General features: G+C 41.8%; 1 protein-coding gene across 1 annotated transcript in view; it reads right to left on the reverse strand.

The window, feature by feature from the left end:
• The window catches only part of AGBL1 (AGBL carboxypeptidase 1), a 602,072-nt gene that overhangs the window by 505,152 nt on the left and 77,829 nt on the right, over positions 1 to 19,091 (reverse strand). The window contains exons 9-11 of the mRNA XM_066589394.1: positions 8,904 to 9,072; positions 6,993 to 7,057; positions 3,662 to 3,778 (exon numbers count right to left, since the gene is read on the reverse strand). Of these exons, the coding sequence (XP_066445491.1) occupies positions 3,662 to 3,778; positions 6,993 to 7,057; positions 8,904 to 9,072 (351 nt within the window). The remainder of the gene's footprint in view (positions 1 to 3,661; positions 3,779 to 6,992; positions 7,058 to 8,903; positions 9,073 to 19,091) is intronic.

Raw genomic sequence — 19,091 nt, forward strand, 5'->3', positions numbered from 1 at the left:
TGTCCTGTCAATCCTCACTATATAACAAGATTGTACTCATTTTACACTGTCTATTTTTTGCTAAAGTGAACGTAAAATACCCTTAGGGCTCAATCACACGGGCGCCAAACTGCCCGTGTTCCTACACGGATCTGACCTCTGCACTGCAGGTGCGGACCACTCTCCGCACCAGCCGGTAAAAGAACACATGGCCGGCAATGGAGCCGGTCATGCAGAGAGTCGTCTGCATGCGGTGCGGCCATCTCATCATGCAGGAACACGGCGGATCAGCACCCATGTGACTGAGCCCTTAGTGTGTGTCCTGTCAATCTGCACTACATAACAAGACTATACTCATTTTACACTGTCTATTTTTTGCTAAAGTATATGCAATATATCCTGTGTGTGTCCTGTTGATCCGCACTATATAACAAGACTGTACCCATTTTACACTGTCTAGTTTTAGCTTAAAGCATACGCAAAATACCTTGCAGTTTGCGCAGCATTTTGACGCAGTGCATTATACAACATGATCAACACTAGGGGTAAGGGTCGAGGATGAGAACGTGGATGTGGGCGTCCGAATGAGGGTGTGAGCAGAGGCCAAGGTCCTGGGTGTGGTGAAACAGTACCTGCTGCTGAGGGAGAAGTAGAACGCCGCGGTGATGCTGGCGTTTGTGACTAATGAAATGCTGCGACGGAGGTGGCATGGGATGGCACTTACAATCATACATTAATTTGTCTGTGGTTTGTTAGCTATGAAGCCCAATTTTAAAAGGGTCAAGCGGCAGACGGAAACGTATCCCAGCGCGGTGTCTATCTTTGGCCACTAATTTCTTTACAGTTCATGCTGTCTTTCCTTGGGGCATTGGTTAACAAGCCCCTCAGGGAGAGGCAGGGGCTGGGACAGGCGGTAGCTTGCCTGTTGATGGACCGCCACCTGAATCCCATTAAGCAAGTACGAGCTGTCGCTCTAAAAATCTTTCAGGTTTGTACCTGCACTCTTGGTACACAAAATTTTCAAGGGTGCACCTATACTCTTGGTAAACAAATCCTTTTAGGGGCTTACCTATACTCTTGGTAAACAAATCCTTTTAGGGGCTTACCTATACTCTTGGTAAACAAATCCTTTTAGGGGCTTACCTATACTCTTGGTAAACAAATCCTTTTAGGGGTTTACCTATACTCTTGGTAAACAAATCTTTCAGGGGTTCAACAACACTCTTAATAAGCAAATCTTTCAAGGGTTCACCTATACTCTTGGTAAACAAATCCTTTTAGGGGTTCACCTGCACTCTGGGTAAAAAAATCTTTTGTTTTAGAATGGGTTGTTGAATTGTGGAGATGTGTAGAAGTACTGGCATCTGAGTCCCGTTTATACCCACATTTGTGGCTCATGAAATTTTGTGATGGAGGTGGCATGGGATTGGAATTATGATCATACGTTAATTTATCAGCAATTCTCATCAGCATTGTGGGCGATAGCATATTGTTAGTTTTATCTAATGGCTTATTGTTAGTTTTAAGGTGCATTTACACGCAGAGATGATCGCCCAAAATTCATCAGAAACTGACAGTTTTGAGCGATCATTTTTCATAGGTACTAATGGGCTAATCAGCCCTTTAGTATCTCATTACATGTATTTAGAGAACAGCGGGTGGCCTGTTCTCTAAATACATCACTATTGTTCTCCAGCGGGACAGCTACTGTTAACAGCTGTTAAAGAATCTTATAAGCTGTTATCAGCGCTGCTCGTGGAGAACACAGCATGCAATTCAGCCTATCTTATCATCCTGAGGGACGAGGATTTCATGCAGACCTGAAGTCAGTGATGGACGAAAAGTGCACGATGGGCGTACATTTACACACAATGATTATCCTTCAAAAGATGGCTTTTAAGCGAATTTTGAGCAATAATCGTTGTGTGTAAAAGAGCCTTTAGTCTTCTATAAAAGGCTTCAAGTGATACAATTAAGCTAATTAGTTTATCTTAGGGCTCCCACACACTTGCGATTGCGTTTTTTGTTAACGCGATTGTCAATGGTACTTTCTAATGTTAAAAATGCAACGCAAAGCAATGCAGCAAAAACGCAGTTGCGTGCGTTGCGTTTTTTTACAATAGAAAGTCCCATTGACAATCGCGTTAACAAAAACCGCAATCGCAAGTGTGTGGGAGCCCTTATGCTGGTATCTTAGATTAATGTCAACCCAATTCATTGCTTTCAGCAGGAACGGATGAGCATGGCTGTGTCCTGATGGAAGATGTCAGGCTAAAGAAGAATGAGGTTGTGGGATTCCAACTTACTTGATCCTTTTGTTCTAAGAAGGATATACCCCCACCACACAAGTAAATGTCTGGCAGTGGTATACTCCCCTTTCCCCATTTAGCACTCATGCATGCGCAGCCAGGCACACATGTCTATGGTTCAGAATAGCTGTCAGTTGATTGATCGTTTGGCCAACAGCTATCTGATATGTACAGCTGGCTTTATAGGTCCAGTGAGTTAAAATCATACCAGAAATATATAAGCCAGATGATAGAATTATATTTATTTCATATAATATTGCATATTGCAATATGAGATTCCAATCAATATAAAAGATTTATCTGACCTAAATATGATGGAATAAGCCATCATGTGTTTCTCCTATGTACCTTATCCCATTTTATATACCCTGTGCTACTGCATTAACAGCTAGCAGACAGCTGTCCTCTTTCTCCTAAAATATTCACTACATCTCACAGTCCTTTTCCATACGTCGATCAGTGCTCATTTCATTTTCTTCTACATGGGCCGAGAATTGGCTCATGGGGACAAAAGATTGTTAATATGATTGTTCCCTACCATAGGCTGGCTGTACATTTTCCTGTTTACATAGGAAAATGTATCGCCGATCAGAGAACATTTTTCTTCTCACATAAATGAGCCGATCAGCCAACGAATGAGTGCTTGTTCATTCATCGATCGATCATTGGCTGCTTTACATAGCCCGATTGTTGGCTAAACAAGTGTGTGGAGGAGCACTTGAGCCCGGTAACTGGCCTTCTAAAAGGACTATAAGTATCTGAGAGAGAAACCACATCAATTTAGAGTATAGAGAGCACAATTAAATTAGCATGTGAAACTGAGGATAGTCATGCCAGACAAAGAAGTCTAGTTGATTAGTGGATTGGCTTAACTATGAATGGAGTTCAAAGATAACTTCAATTACAGCATGACTTAATAGTCAGTTATTATGTATTATTCCAACAACACATTTCGATGTGAATACAGAAGTTTTGTATCCCCTGGGATAAAACATATTGCCACTGTCTTGCTAGTCACTACAAAATGCTACTTTCTGAATGTCATAGTTATACTGATTTCAATAGATCTTTCCGACCTAGAAATAAACCAACTCAAATAAATGAGTTTTCAATCTTCAGAACAAGTATTACTAAAGGCCCCTGCTGTCATATATCCAAATCATGTATTGTAAGTGCAGTATCTACTGTAATTGACAAAAACAGAGCTAATGAACAAAGCCCAAAGCATACTCTTTGTAATCCATTAGAGTACTACATACATAAGTGAATTGTTTTCTTCGACATTCTACAGCAATGGCCATATGTGTCTGTAAGCATAATAATTCTATTAATCTAGCTATTTACAGGCATGCCAGTTAAGTAATGTACCTTACCTTGGAGTCAAAAAGTTCTAAACAAAATGCTTTATACTGCTTAAATTCCTCAACTGGTCGGTCAGGTACAGGCACTGACTTCAACTTCTTCAAGTCTGTCTCCAAGTCGTCATCATCCTAGAAAAACAACAAGGTGCTGTTATTTTCATGAGAGTTAAAATCATCATGTACTCTGCAAGAAAAAGCCAAATGCTTGAAAATATTATCTCTTCAACTAAAGTTTGTGATTTTTTAATGGCAGAAAACTGTCCTAAAATGTTAAAAACATTAGATAGATTTTCCCCATATTTTTGGAAAATATGCCAGAACAAGTTTGTTCTGGACAAAGGGTGGTACTTTCAAATGTGAGGTCTTTTGAGATGTCAATGTATTTCTTATTTAGCTTTTAAAATTGACTTTGTTTTACCAAAAGGCTACCATTTATATCCCACAGGTACCTAGAAAAAAAACTTGCCTTTGTTTTCCTGACAGAAACATGTGTTTGAGATCATGGGTGGTCTTCTCAAAAGCTTGGTTGTGGAGAGGTTTTATTGTTTTATTACTCTATAGTAAAATTACATCCATCATCAATCAATGACAGCAACTATAGATGAGCGAGTATACTCGCTAAAGGCAATTGCTCGAGCGAGCATTGCCTTTAGCGAGTATCTCCCCCGCTCGAGACGGAAGGTTCGGGTGCCGGCAGCGGGCACGGAGCTGCGGGGGGGAGCGGGGCGCGACGGGGGGAGATCTCTCTCTCCCTCTCTCCCCCCCGCTCCCTCCTGCTGACAGCCGCTACTCACCGCTCCCCCGCTCCAGCACCCGAACCTGCAGTCTCGAACGGGGGAGATACTCGCTAAAGGCAATGCTCGCTCGAGCAATTGCCTTTAGCAAGTATACTCGCTCATCTCTAACAGCAACTGATACAGAATGGGTAATATTAAAATGACCCATGTGATAGTCTTATTGCAAAACTGATTATTATGGTGCTTATGCTATTTTTTTCACAAAGACATTTCTTTGGAAATGAAGCTACTAGTCAGGCAGAAGACTTGCCTAACCTTGGACTTGCTTGAACTGAAATTGTATTTTTTCGTAAATTGCATCTAAATGCTGACTTCATACCGTAATCTTCCTGCATATTGTTAAATGTATACCTGTATAAAATACATTTTAGGGAAAAATACTCAAATTACAAATACACTGATTAAAATTATTAGTGTCTAGGTGACAACTAATTTTGATTGAGGTGGTGATAGAAAAAGAAGCCAAATATAAATCCCCTGATATGTTGCAGGACAGGCTCAATCACCATGTTCCCTGATAGCATGCAGAAAGCCAGATTGCAATGAGGCAGCAATTGTTCAGTGCAAACTAAAATGCAGTCACACACCTCCAACCAAATGGGGTTAGGGTGAGTTCAGACAAAATAGTGTGCACATGTGAACCCATACCAAAGATATCAGCCATAGATAAGTGTGCCACATTGTGGAGGATTACAACCCATACTGGCAAAGTAGTGAATTGTCCTGTATCACCACAGTGCGCCACACGGGTGTGGCACCCCAGGCTCCATCAGCATCTATAGCAGCCTGCACACAAAAAAATACTGATAAATACTGGTGTTAGCATTTTGGCCAAAACACATAAGCTGCCGGGCCATGACAAGGCCACCACACGTATGTCAGAACCTATGCCATCTCACTATTAACTAGATTAAAATCACAGTTTGATGTGTGTGGCTGCATTTTAGGGTACTGGTGCATTATGTCTCCACCAAAATAATGGATGGAGACAAAAATTATGGATAGAGACATGGTATGGCAGTCTTGAGTATGAGGAAACATCCCCAGCGGCTGATTGGCTGCCCCAGACGTGACCTCCTTAGGTCGACCTCCTCCTTCATCCTTCTGGTCCCCAGGAACACATGCCGCTAGAAGCGGCATCAGCACTGCTGCATTGCCCACTACTGCTGCTGTCCAGCCATCTTCTCCAGACCAACAAATGCAGCTGGAAGCACCGCTGGCACTGTGGCAGCGGCCGCTACAGCTGTTGGCTGCCCAGCTCCAGGCACTGAATCTGCACTAGCTACTACTACTGCTGCTGGCTGTACAGCACTTGGCAGTCAAGGCACAGCTGGCCACCACAGCACAAGGTGTGGTGGTAATGCACACTTCTGTGTTCTGCGCTGTGTGCCGGGTTCTTAGCCTCCGCCTCTGATGCTGTTTTGTAGATGAGGACAGAACAGCACAGACCACCAGCAAATCGGCAGCTAGGGAAGTGACTAGTGCCTAAACTCCAACTAAGGCCAGTCAACCCCTAGCTTCTGGTGGAGAGGTCTGCACTGAACAATTGTTGCCCCTTTTTCCAATCTGTCTCTCCGCATGCTATCGGGGAACATGGTGATTGAGCCTGCCCTGCAACGTATCAGGGGATGTATTCTTGGCTTCTTTTTCTGTGAGTTATGTCTTTGTATAATTTTTCTCTAACCTCTATGATTTTAATATAGTTAATAAATGAGATAGTGTAGGTTCTGATGATGCGTGGTGGCTTTGCCGTGCCCCGTCAGCCTATGTGTTTTGGCCAAAATGCTAACTAACACCCGCATTTATCAGTATTTGTTTTGCATGCAGTCGGCTATAGATGCTGAGGGAGCCTGAGGTGTCACACCAGTGTGGCACACTGTGGTGATACAGGGCAATTCACTACTTTGCCAGTATGGATTGTAATCATGTATAGTCTGGCTGACATCTTTGGTATTAGTTCACATGTGCAGACTATTTTGTCTGAAGTCACTCCTCCCCCATTTGGTTTGAGGTGTGTGGCTGCATTTTAGTTTGCACTGAACAATTGCTCCCTCTTATCACAATCTAGCTCTCTGCATGCTATCAGGGAACATGGTGATTGAGCCTGTCCTACAATTTATCAGGGAATGCATATTTCGCTTCTTTTTCTATGAGTTATGTCTTTGTACATTTTTTCTCTCACCTCTGTGATTTTGATTTAGAAGGTAAAAGCTAAAAGGTATATTTTCTTTCAACACAGCCCACAATAATTACATATGGCAGCACCCTAATTGCATATAACATATTATGTGGTTAAATTAAATAGTCTTTACTTTACTTCCCTAGAATTGCTGTTGTCATTCATTTATTTTTGGATGAAAACTGTGAAAAACTCCTAGGTGGCATGCACCACTGTGCTGTCAAACGTTTGTACATATGAGTTTGAGCAATCCTATCTCATTCTACACTTAATGTATTCACATTCCATCTGTAGTTATGATCATAATTAAACTATATTAGAATCTAGCAGGAATCTAAGTATGTGTGATACAGTGAAAAATACAAACTTCATCTTTGTTTTCATCATTTGTGAGGTTTGTATTCATATCTTCATCTTCATCCTCAGAATCATCTATGAGATTAAATTGAATAAATTGGTAAGAATAATAAATACATAAATGTTTTGTTTCATCATTGTAACCACATCATTGGCAAATATGTCCTTTATATTCAGAAACATTGCAGAAGGGGTAAGGTGAAGCTAGAAAGTTTGGGACTTTCATGAACTGTTTTTAAGGCAAAGTTAATGAAGAAAAAGAAGAAAGAAAGAAGGAAAAAGATGGAAGAAGAAGGAAAAGTCTTTTCCTTGTTCCTTTGGTGGGTTTGGCCGAGACGAACTGCTCAAAGTTCAGGTTTTCGTGCCGAGCCGATATACGTTGTCCTCGTGTGCAGGGGGGGAGGATGGAAGAGCCAGGAGCAGGAACTGAGCTCCCGCCCCCCTCTCCGCCTCCTCTCCGCCCCTCTGCACTATTTGCAATGGGGAAGGGTGGGACAGGGGCAGGGCTAATTCGCGGAATGTAGCCCCGCCCCCGCCTCTTCCCATTGCAAATAGTGCAGAGGGGCGGAGAGGAGGCGGAGAGGGGGGCGGGAGCTCAGTTCCTGCTCCTGGCTCGTCCATCCTCCCCCCCCCCCTGCACACGAGGACAACGTATATCGGCTCGGCGTAAAAACCGAGCCGATATACGTTCGTGTGACTTCACCCTTATATAAATCGACTTAGAATATCATTTTTTGAAAATATCCATTTCAGAATTTTTAGAATCACTTATTAATTAGCGGCTGCTATTAATTTGCAGATATTAGAGCAGGTCAGAAGATTACAATTTTTGTGACATTTGTGGTAAAATTCAGAAAATGCTAAAAGATCTAAAAACTTTCTAGCACCTCAGTACTAATACTACATTATTGGAAAACAGTTAAACTGTAAGGGATGTGTCTAATGCCAAATTTGATGAACGTTTGCAATGAAAATCATAGTATTATTAATGCAACTCTGGACCACAATAATGCAATGGCAAAAATCAATTGATAAATCATTGTCTGATACTTACAGTAAGTAACATTCTTATCCTAAAAATTCAATATGGTCTATTAGATCTTAAATGAACCTAGATTGATTTCCAAAAGCCAGGAAATCCTCCAAAATGCCTTGTCTATTGTCTTAGATTATTTATGCCTGGACTGAACTGGATTTAGAGGTTTATACTACATGCTTATTTTACAAATTAGGCACTTAAAAGTGAATGGGACTCTACAATTCATTAAAGGGGTTTTGTCATTAGAAAAAAAAATGCAATACTTAACTATTCCTCCCCAGACAGTCTTCTTACTGCATCTTCTCCTCTCCGATCTTCTCATGGCTCCTCCAGTCCCCCCGCATCACTTCACCTCCAGCTGGCTGAATCCTCTTCTTGCTGTTATGTAGCATCCATTCTCGGCATTCTGCTACCTGCAGATCAATGTACGCTACGTCCCTAATGCCGTAGCGTTCACTGCCTAGCAGGGAATGCCAACGCCTATGCCGGACTACTGCCGAGACTGCGGATGTGCGATATTTCGACGCGAGTGTTCATACACTATTGCTGCGAGACAGCACGAATGCGCATTCGCGGCAATAGTCTGGCATAGGATTCGGCATTCCCTGCAAGGCAGTAAATGCTACGTCACTAGTGATGTGGCATACACTGACCTGCAGGAAGGAGAGTGCAGAGAATATACATAACGTCACAGGAAAAAGAGGATCTGGCCAGCTGGAGGTGATGTGATCCGAAGGACTGCGGAAGTCAAGGGAAGGTGGGTGAGCAGAAGATGCAGTAAGAAGACTGCCTGGGGAGAAATAGGTAAGTATAGATTTTTTTTTCGAATGACAGAACCCCTTTAAAAGAATAACTCTTAATATAAAATTTTTGTCTACAAACCTTCTTGGTCGTAGATTTTTCTTGAAATTGGTTTATTTGTTCCAGGGACAAGATACATGTAGGAGCTGGATATAGAAGACAGTGGTAGTGTCCATTTTGGGCAACACTTCCTCATAACCTGGATTGCAGCACTGACTAAGGGGTCCAAGTTTTTGCAATGCAGAGATTCCTAAGAATAAAAGAAATATAGAGAAAAATGTGGTAAATTAATCAGCAGTATCAAAGATAACCCTTAGTATTAGATTCAGCATTCATAACTGCCATTTAACCCTTCAACTACCTGCCATTTTTGAAGCTTTTGATTTTTTTATCCTTGCCTTTCAAAAGCCATGTTTTTTTTTTAATTCCTGTTGACATGGCTCTAAGAGGGCTTGTTTCTGCAGGACAAGTTGTATTTTTAATAGTAACAATTAATTTTTTACATAATGCATAGGAAAACTTTTCAAAAATTTTAAGTGGGGTGAAATGCAAATTTTGGGTTTTTTGCTTTTAGGGCTCAGTCACGCGGGCGCATCCGGGCACCGATGCGCCCGTCTTACTGCACGAAGAAGATGGCTGCACTGTAGGAACGGACGACTCTCCGCACCACCGGAAGAAAGAACACATGACCGGCAATGTAGCCGATCATGTGTTCTTTTTCTTGCGGCAGTGCGGAGAGTCGTCTGTACCTCCAGTGCGGCCGTCTTATCGTGCAGTAAGACGAGTGCATCGGTGCCCGGATGCGCCTGTGTGACTGAGCCCTTAAGGTTTTTGTATTATGCTTAAAAATGATCTGTGCATTTTATTCTATTGGTCACCAAAAATTACACCAACCATTAAACTGATACCATGCTTATAGACTTTTAATAACTTAAAAACCTTTTTATTAATAATAGGGGCTTTGGGTTTGCTGAGCCAGGGAGCCTCATATCTCTTTTTTAATTTTTTCCGTTAATGTGGCTGTGTGAGGGCTTGTTTTATTCCAAGGTGAGCTGTAGTTTTCATGCTACCATCTTTTGGTACATATGATTTTTTTTTTTACTTTTTATTGGGAAAAGGGGTAAGGAAAAAATTAAATTCTGGTATTATGCTTTTTTTTAATGTTGTTCATCATGTGGGATAAATAATATAGTTCAGGCTTTTTGCACATGGCAATACCAATTGTGTTTAGATTTTTTATTGCTTTGATTGTTTTATTGAAAAAGGGAGGAGTTTTCTAATTAACTTTTAATATTCTGTTTTATTTTTAAAAATGTTATGCAACTTTATCTTACTTTTTTAGTTCCCTTAGGAAGTAAAGGTCCATTTACACGGGACGACTGTCAGGCAAATGATGCCTAACACACGTCCCTATGCTTTCTCGCTCCCGTGCTCCTGCACGAGAGCTAGCACAGCTGGCTCGTTCACGGAGCGGCCAGCAGGGGGGTGGGGCAGTGCAGGAGATTTCTCTCCTCTCGCTCCCCTGCCCCCTCCATTGAAATAACACAGCATCTGTTCACTCCTGAACAGCTGCTGTTTAAACTGAACGATGAGCTCATTGTTGATATTTAAGGTGCATAAACGGTGGACGATAAGCTCATCACTTATCGTTCAATTTAAACAGCGGCCGTTCAGTAGTGAACGGCCGGTGTTATCTCAATGGAGAGGGGCGGGGGAGAGAGAGGAGAGAAATCTCTTGCACTGCCCCACCCCCTGCTGGACGCTCCATGAACCAGCCAGCTCTGCTAGCTCTCATGCAGGAGCATGGGAGCAAGGAAACACAGGGACAAGGGTTGGGCAACGTTTGCTCGACACTCGCCCCATGTAGATGGACCTTTAATTTAATCCGTTTTTTAATCACTTCTACAATATACTACACTGCATTTTTATCCTATTAAGCCTTCTTAAGCCACAGAAAGGGCTTAAAAGGATTAAATGCATGGCAGCCCTGGAAGCCTTCCCTAGACTTCAGCTTCCATTGGTACTCAGTGATCACTTCGTTGTGGGCCGATGATGATGTGTTGGAGGTGGATCTCCTCCTCTCTGGCGTACAGCTTAAATACTAACTAATTGTGGCTATTTGTGATGGTTGTCAGACAAGATGAATGATTTAAATCCTTTGACTATATATACACATTGTTGGAGGGACACACTTTAGCAATAGCATTAATAGAAAAAATAGCACAATCCGCAGCGATCAGAGACATTTCTGGAAGAAATCCATTTATCTGTGCAATCAAAGAATCACCTACCTTTTAGATCTTGAGATATCCTCAAAACATATCAAGACTATCTGAAGAGAGGTTTGGGAACATCTGCTATAAACACAATGATACAGTATTTTGCAGTTGAGTTCCCATGGAAAAAATAGGAGATGGAACTTTGAAAAATAAAAAAAGTGAGAAGTTATTGAAATCTTATCAATAATTTCCCCTAACTTTCTGCTAGACATATACTAGTACATACTGTAAACCTGTCCATGCTGAGACTAGGTAGGGCATAAATAATCTTTTACGGTCAGACCAGTTCATTTAAATTGTTCTGGGAGCCAATGATTAAAGACAGCTCCAATCTGACTAGAGTGGCTATGTTTGGTATAGCAGGCCCAGCTCGCACTGAAGTGAATGGGGACTTGGCTTCCAATTCCAAGCCCGCCCACTGCCATAGGAACAGTGCTCTCTGCTTCCTGCAGAAACCAGCTTATTATATGAATACACCATCCCAGCAAACAACTAATTGGCAGGGGTCTGTAATAGACCAATAGACTAATCTTGACCTACTATTGATGAACTATCCTAAGAACCGACCATCAATAGTTTACAAGTAGACAACCCTTTTCATTCTAGTGTTAGGACAGCATATCTACTTTACTTCATACCTAAGAATCTTTCTCACTTTCTTTGGTTGTATAGTGGTAGACTGTCTGTAAATTCCTAGACAGTCTGAAAGCTGAGTGACCTTGTACAGATTGCGATTGCAATTTTGGATATATTACAGCTCATAGTAATTGCTGCTTATGTGTTCATATCAGTATTCTACCCTATAGATATATGGTGTGTCTCAAAAGTGGAAACACCAATATAGAAGGAAATGGTTTGTCAGAAAGGGATCCAATTTTGCATACAAGTTGTGTGGGACAGGGAAAACCTGTTTGGCCATGTGACCAACACGATGGCCATTTTGAATGCGGCCATCTTGGATTCAACTCTAATTGAAGGTAGGTGTCTGTTATATCAAACTGACAGAGAATTCCCCTAGAAAACCAATGGTGTGCTTCACTTTTCATCTTCATGGTTCATTATGCTTTTTACACTGCGTTCGTAAAAATGTTACCACTCTCTGATTTTTGAAAAAGGTGTACAGAAAAATAAAAGATCTGGTCGGCAACCCTGAAGGAGACTTCTGCTGCAGAGAAACTTTGTGCTTATGTTCAGGTTTGAACACAAGTCTACAGTTTGCATATAATCTACATAAAAAATGAGTGGTTTTGTATATATACTGTATTACTTCTCTGTACTGATAATGAGTTACAGCTTGTACTATAGTCAAGAGTTACATTTACAATTCTGTAGGCTGCAGACATGAAATCTCCCGGCGTACCTTGATGTTTTAATGTCTGCACAGAACATACTTTAGTGACTTAAATTATGGAGAGTCTCTTTTCTATACCAAACACTGTAAACTAATCCGATGTAGGAAAAACTTAGTATTGGAGCTCAGCTGAAATGTAAGGGATGTGTCCGATGCCAAATTTTAGGAACGTTTTCAATGTCAGCTATAGGAATTGCAACTGCAGAATATACTGGAGCTCTCAATGTAAGAAAACAATAAAATAAATATATTTACTGAGTTATTCAACTTTTTATGCACTTTAACCCTTTCCAATCCACTGTCTTACGTCTTCCAACATTCAAATTGAAGGCTGTACAGCTCTGATGTCGGAAGACGTCCGGTAAGGTATTTTTACTGTATATTACTGGCCGCTCTATCGGAGGCCTCTCCAGCATGTCACATACTGCAGTACTGGCACTAGCCAACAGATGGCGCCATTGTTAAATGCCAGAAAGAGAAAGCCCCCTAGGAAACACTGAATCCAAAATTGGATTGCAAAGTGTTAAGGGCTTAAACAGGCAAACGTGAAATGCCACGATTATTCGCATGGGAAATTCCCCCATGCATAATGCGGAGAATAGAACCCATTGATTTGCGTGAGCAAAAAAATAGGACTTTACCTATCTATCTGCATTTCACACACCAAAGTCCTCCATAGAGGTCTATTGGAGGTGTGCAAACATACATATCTGCCCGTACAGGCAGTTTGTTAGGCAAACTAATCTTTTGAGTCAGAATGGGGTGATTCCTCCATTCCAGTGAATGAGTGATGCCTGCACAAATATGCTCCGTATTTGCAAGACATGAGGGCTAAATAAATGCTGTGCTAAAAAAAATTGCGCAGGAGTTAGTGTATTACGCTACATGCTTGTCTGTTGTAGCCCTTAGGCCTTAGTCAGACGGGCGTTTTTTCACGCGATTTGCGGATCGCATGACGGATGTGCATCCGCAAATCGCGTGACCGGTGCGCGCAAGTCGCCCGCAAATCGCCCGAAAATCTGCTCCTAGCCGCGTTTCATTAGAAACGGGCCGGAGCTGTCCAGCGCATTGCATTCAATGGAGACGGCAATAGAGCCGCCTTTATTTAAAGCAATGCGCTGCGGGCGAGCCCGGGATGAATTGTCGGTAAGGGCTTAAATATATAAGCCCTTCCCTGCAATTCATCCTAAAATATGTTAAAATAAAAAAAAATTGTATACTCACCTTCTCCCGGCAGCCGGAGCTCCGCGCGGCCGTCCTGCAGTGGGTGTGAAGGGGGTGTGAGTCAGACCTGCCCCCTGATTGGCTCAGCGCTGAGCCAATCAGAGGCATGCCTCACTCACACCCATTCATGAATTCATGAATGGATGTGAGTCAGACCTGCCCCTGATTGGCTCAGCGCTGAGAGGCAGCAGTCACTCACCCATTCATGAATTCATGAATGGGTGTGTGAGTGAAACCGGCCTCTGATTGGTCAGGGCTGTGACCAATCAGAGGCAGATCATTCAGCAGGCGGGGATTTTAAAGCCCCGCCGGCTGAATAGTGCCGAGAAGCAGTTCAGGAGAACTGACAGCGGCCGCGGCTGGACTCTGGCTGCAGCGGAAAGGTGAGTATACAATTTTTTTTATTTTAACACATTTTAGGATGAATTGCAGGGAAGGGCTTATATATTTAAGCCCTTCCCGACAATTCACCCCGCGCACGCCGGCAGCCCATTGCTTTCAATGGAGCGGCTGTATTGCCGGCTCCATTGAATTCAATGGGCAAACATCGTTCTTCTCTGCCACAGCTGTTACAGCTGTGGCAGAGAAGAATGATTTGTCTTCTATATGTTCTCAATGGGGTCGGCGCTGCTGCCGCCGGCCCCATTGAGCGCATATAGAGAAGAGAACAGGAATCGCAGATCGCAGATAGGTGCGATCTGCGATTTTTTGTTCTATAATTTATCGGACGAGCGCATAAAAAGCGCTCATGTGTCCGATACCATTGCAAAGCAATGGTTTTATAAAATCGCCGGACGCATGCGCATGCGCAAATCGCGGCTAAAAATGCCCTTCTGACTAAGGTCTCAGGGATGATAAACATAACTGTAATAATACTCCATCTTATATGGTCCTATTCATAAAAGCATTGCTTCCAGGGCACAATATCTGTGTACATATAGTGTACAGAATGCAGGGAGCTGTGCAGGCTCCCGTCACAAGCGCTAATGTGACATTTAAATTCTACAATGGAGTGAAAGGAAAAAATACACAATAAAGGAATTGTAGCACAACAGATTTTTATCACCTATCCATAGGGGAGGGGCGTAGCTAAAGGCTCATGGGCCCGGGTGCAAAAGTTTATCTTGGAGCCCCCTAACTTCTCTTAACCCCTTAACTAAGAGGCATAACTTGAAGCTTCTGGGCCCCAATGCAAAACCTGTAACAGGGCCCCCAACTATAATGCTTTATTCATAGTACTGGGCTCCATATATGGAGAAGAGAGGCCTTATGGGCCCCCTAATGCCTCTGGGCCGAGGTGCAACTGCATCCCCAATAGTTACACCAGTGGATAGGTGATAAAGTCTGATCAGTTGGGGCCTCACCACTGAGACCCCTGCCGATCCTGAAAACAGGGTTTCATGTCCTACTCTGCTTATCACTGTGGGCTCGCTGCATCCATCATCAGTGATGTCAAATTAAATGAAGCAGCAATCACATATGCATCGCGTCACTCCATTCATTTCAATGAGGCTGATGGAAATAGCTAACTATGCTTGGCTATTCCTGATAGTTCAACTGAAAATGGATGAAGCAGCTCCATGCAAGCAGTGAAGAGGAAAGGGGAACAGAGGACACCATTCTCAGTGCTGAGACCCTCATGATCAGACTTTTATCAACCTTCCTATGGATAAGTGATACAAGTTTATTGTGGTACAACCCCTTTAACTTATTGGCAGGCATTATATGGTAGGAATCAATGTGAAGCCCAGGTATTGCAGCTAGCATATATGGCAAAACAAAAAGTTTAATGGCATCTTTACCTGTGGCAACTATTCAATTTGCTAGCCCTTTATCTGAATTTCTTGGCCGAGACAAAATGACTGGTTGGCACTCTCTGCAGCGCTATGGGCACAGGCCCCACTTGAGCCTCTAACCTCGGTACATCTGTCCCTTTGTTTTCTGAGCCTCAGAGTTCTTTTCATCATAATATAACATTATTATATAGAAACCTCTTCAATTCCCTTTACAGGCAATGACTTCAGAATAATTTTTCATTTTAACTACTCAGTTTCCGGGAACACAAAAAAATCCAAATTACTTTTTTTAGAAATGCATTTGTCCTAACATAGTGCGGTAAAAATGTAATATACAGTATATGTTGGAATTATCAAGGAACAATCAATTTCAATATCTTGCACCACACCACAACAGATTGTAATCTGCTGTAATAGATACAAAACTCTGCAGGACTTTGCTGCACAGTAATAACATCTATATTACAAAGAGTAGTGATAAAAATCATAGGCCGGATTTCTATGTTGGTCTTCTCTATGTAATGCAAATATTTTTCTTGCCTTAGAAAGCTACTTATAAAAGTCACCAAACATAGAAATAAAAATTGAAAATGCTATATACACTACCGTTCAAAAGTTTGGGGTCACATTGAAATGTCCTTATTTTTGAAGGAAAAGCACTGTACTTTTCAATGAAGATAACTTTAAACTAGTCCTAACTTTAAACAAATGCACTCTAGACATTGCTAATGTGGTAAATGACTATTCTAGCTGCAAATGCCTGGTTTTTTGTGCAATATCTACAAAGGTGAATAGAGGCCCATTTCCAGCAACTATCACTCCAGTGTTCTAATGGTACAATGTGCTTGCTCATTGGCTCAGAAGGCTAATTGATGATTAGAAAACCCTTGTGCAATCATGTTCACACATTTGAAAACAGTCTAGCTCGTTACAGAAGCTACAAAACTGACCTTCCTGTGAGCAGATTGAGTTTCTGGAGCATCACATTTGTGGGGTCAATTAAACGCTCAAAATGGCCAGAAAAAGAGAACTTTCTTCTGAAACTCGACAGTCTATTCTTGTTCTTAGAAATGAAGGCTATTCCATGCGAGAAATTGCTAAGAAATTGAAGATTTCCTACAACGGTGTGTACTACTCCCTTCAGAGGACAGCACAAACAGGCTCTAACCAGAGTAGAAAAAGAAGTGGGAGGCCGCGTTGCACAACTAAGCAAGAAGATAAGCACATTAGAGTCTCTAGTTTGAGAAACAGACGCCTCACAGGTACCCAACTGGCATCTTCATTAAATAGTACCCGCAAAACACCAGTGTCAACATCTACAGTGAAGGGGCGGCTGCGGGATTTTGGTCTTCAGGGCAGAGTGGCAAAGAAAAAGCCATATCTGAGACTGGCTAATAAAAGAAAAAGATTAAGATGGGCAAAAGAACACAGACATTGGACAGAGGAAGACTGGAAAAAAGTGTTGTGGACGGATGAATCCAAGTTTGAGGTGTTTGGATCACAAAGAAGAACGTTTGTGAGACGCAGAACAAATGAAAAGATGCTGGAAGAATGCCTGACGCCATCTGTTAAGCATGGTGGAGGTAATGTGATGGTCTGGGGTTGCTTTGGTGCTGGTAAGGTGGGAGATTTGTACAGGGTAAAAGGGATTCTGAATAAGGAAGGCTATCACTCCATTTTGCAACGCCATGCCATACCCAGTGGACAGCGCTTGATTGGAACCAATTTCATCCTACAACAGGACAATGACCCTAAACACACCTCCAAATTGTGCAAGAACTATTTACAGCAGAAGCAGGCAGCTGGTATTCTATCGGTAATGGAGTGGCCAGCGCAGTCACCAGATCTGAACCCCATTGAGCTGTTGTGGGAGCAGCTTGACCGTATGGTACGCCAGAAGTGCCCATCCAACCAATCCAACTTGTGGGAGATGCTTCTAGAAGCGTGGGGTGCAATTTCACAAGCTTACCTCAACAAATTAACAGCTAGAATGTCAAAGGTGTGCAATGCTGTAATTGCTGCAAAAGGAGGATTCTTTGACGAAATCAAAGTTTGACGTAAAAACAATGTTATTTCAAATGCAAATCATTATTTCTAACCTTGTCAATGTCTTGACTCTATTTTCTATTCATTTCACAACGCATGGTGGTGAATAAGTGTGACTTTTCATGGAAAACACAAAATTGTTTGGGTGACCCCAAACTTTTGAACGGTAGTGTATATATATATATTTATTTTTATTTTTATTTTTTTACACACATCTGAGCCTGATGTGGTTCAGTTTATTATCAAAACAACTCTGCCCTCATGTGGATGTATTATGTAACTGCACACTATGCCTCACACTCACTCATCATCACCATAGCATCTGCAACAAATTTTATGTTTCACATCATCTGCATCCACCCAAGCAATGTGAAGCTACTTCCCTCAATCAAAGACACAAGCCTACATCCTAAAATGTACTTTCTTATCAATCATCTGCTGAGGTTCCACAACAACGAGATCTCCACATTGGGTTTTTCAGGCATTTAGAATAGCTGATGCCCTTGGATTATAACTATTCCTAATTCCACAGAATAATTTTCCTGAGAATTAATATAGATGCATAGATAGATAGATAGATAGATAGATAGATAGATAGATAGATAGATAGATAGATAGATAGATATGAGATGGATAGATAGATATGAGATAGATAGATTATTAGATAGATAGATAGATGGATATGAGAGAGAGAGAGATAGATAGATATTAGATAGATAGATAGATAGGTAGATAGATAGATGGATATGAGAGAGATAGATAGATAGATAGATAGATATGAGATAGATAGATAGATAGATAGATAGATATGAGATGGATAGATAGATAGATATGAGATAGATAGATTATTAGATAGACAGATAGATAGATAGATAGATGGATATGAGAGAGATAGATAGATAGATAGATATTAGATAGATAGATAGATAGATGGATATGAGAGAGATAGATAGATAGATAGATAGATAGCTAGATAGATAGATATGAGATAGATAGATATGAGATAGATAGATAAGGGATAGATAGATAGATAGATAGATAGATAGATAGATAGATAGATAGATAGATAAGGGATAGATAGGGGTCGTGGTAAGGGCTTTCTACTGGTTAAGATATAATTACATAGGACGTTATGGTTTAGCAGAGAGCTACCAAATTACTAAACCATGGCAAAAATCACAATTAAGCTGTACTTATACACTACAAAGTAGATATGCAGTTTTCGTCACCGATTCACAAAACTATAACTGTGGTAAAACAGTCAAAAATTGAATGTAGGAGATTTTAAGTGTCAGGCCTTAGTCACACGGGCGCATCGGCACCCGTACACCGGCGCCGATGCGCCCGTCTGACTGTCAGTGAGAAGACGGACGTACCTGCAGACGGCCGTCTCTCTGCAGCGCTGGAGGAAAGAACATGTGACCGGCTCCATTGCCGGTCATGTGTTCTTTCCTCCAGCGCTTCAGAGAGACGGCCGTCTGCAGGTACGTCCGTCTTCTCACTGACAGTCAGACGGGCGCATCGGTGCCGGTGTACGGGTGCCGATCCGCCCGTGTGACTAAGGCCTCAAGCA

Source organism: Eleutherodactylus coqui, chromosome 2 (genome assembly GCF_035609145.1).
Source record: "Eleutherodactylus coqui strain aEleCoq1 chromosome 2, aEleCoq1.hap1, whole genome shotgun sequence".
Taxonomy (NCBI): domain Eukaryota; kingdom Metazoa; phylum Chordata; class Amphibia; order Anura; family Eleutherodactylidae; genus Eleutherodactylus; species Eleutherodactylus coqui.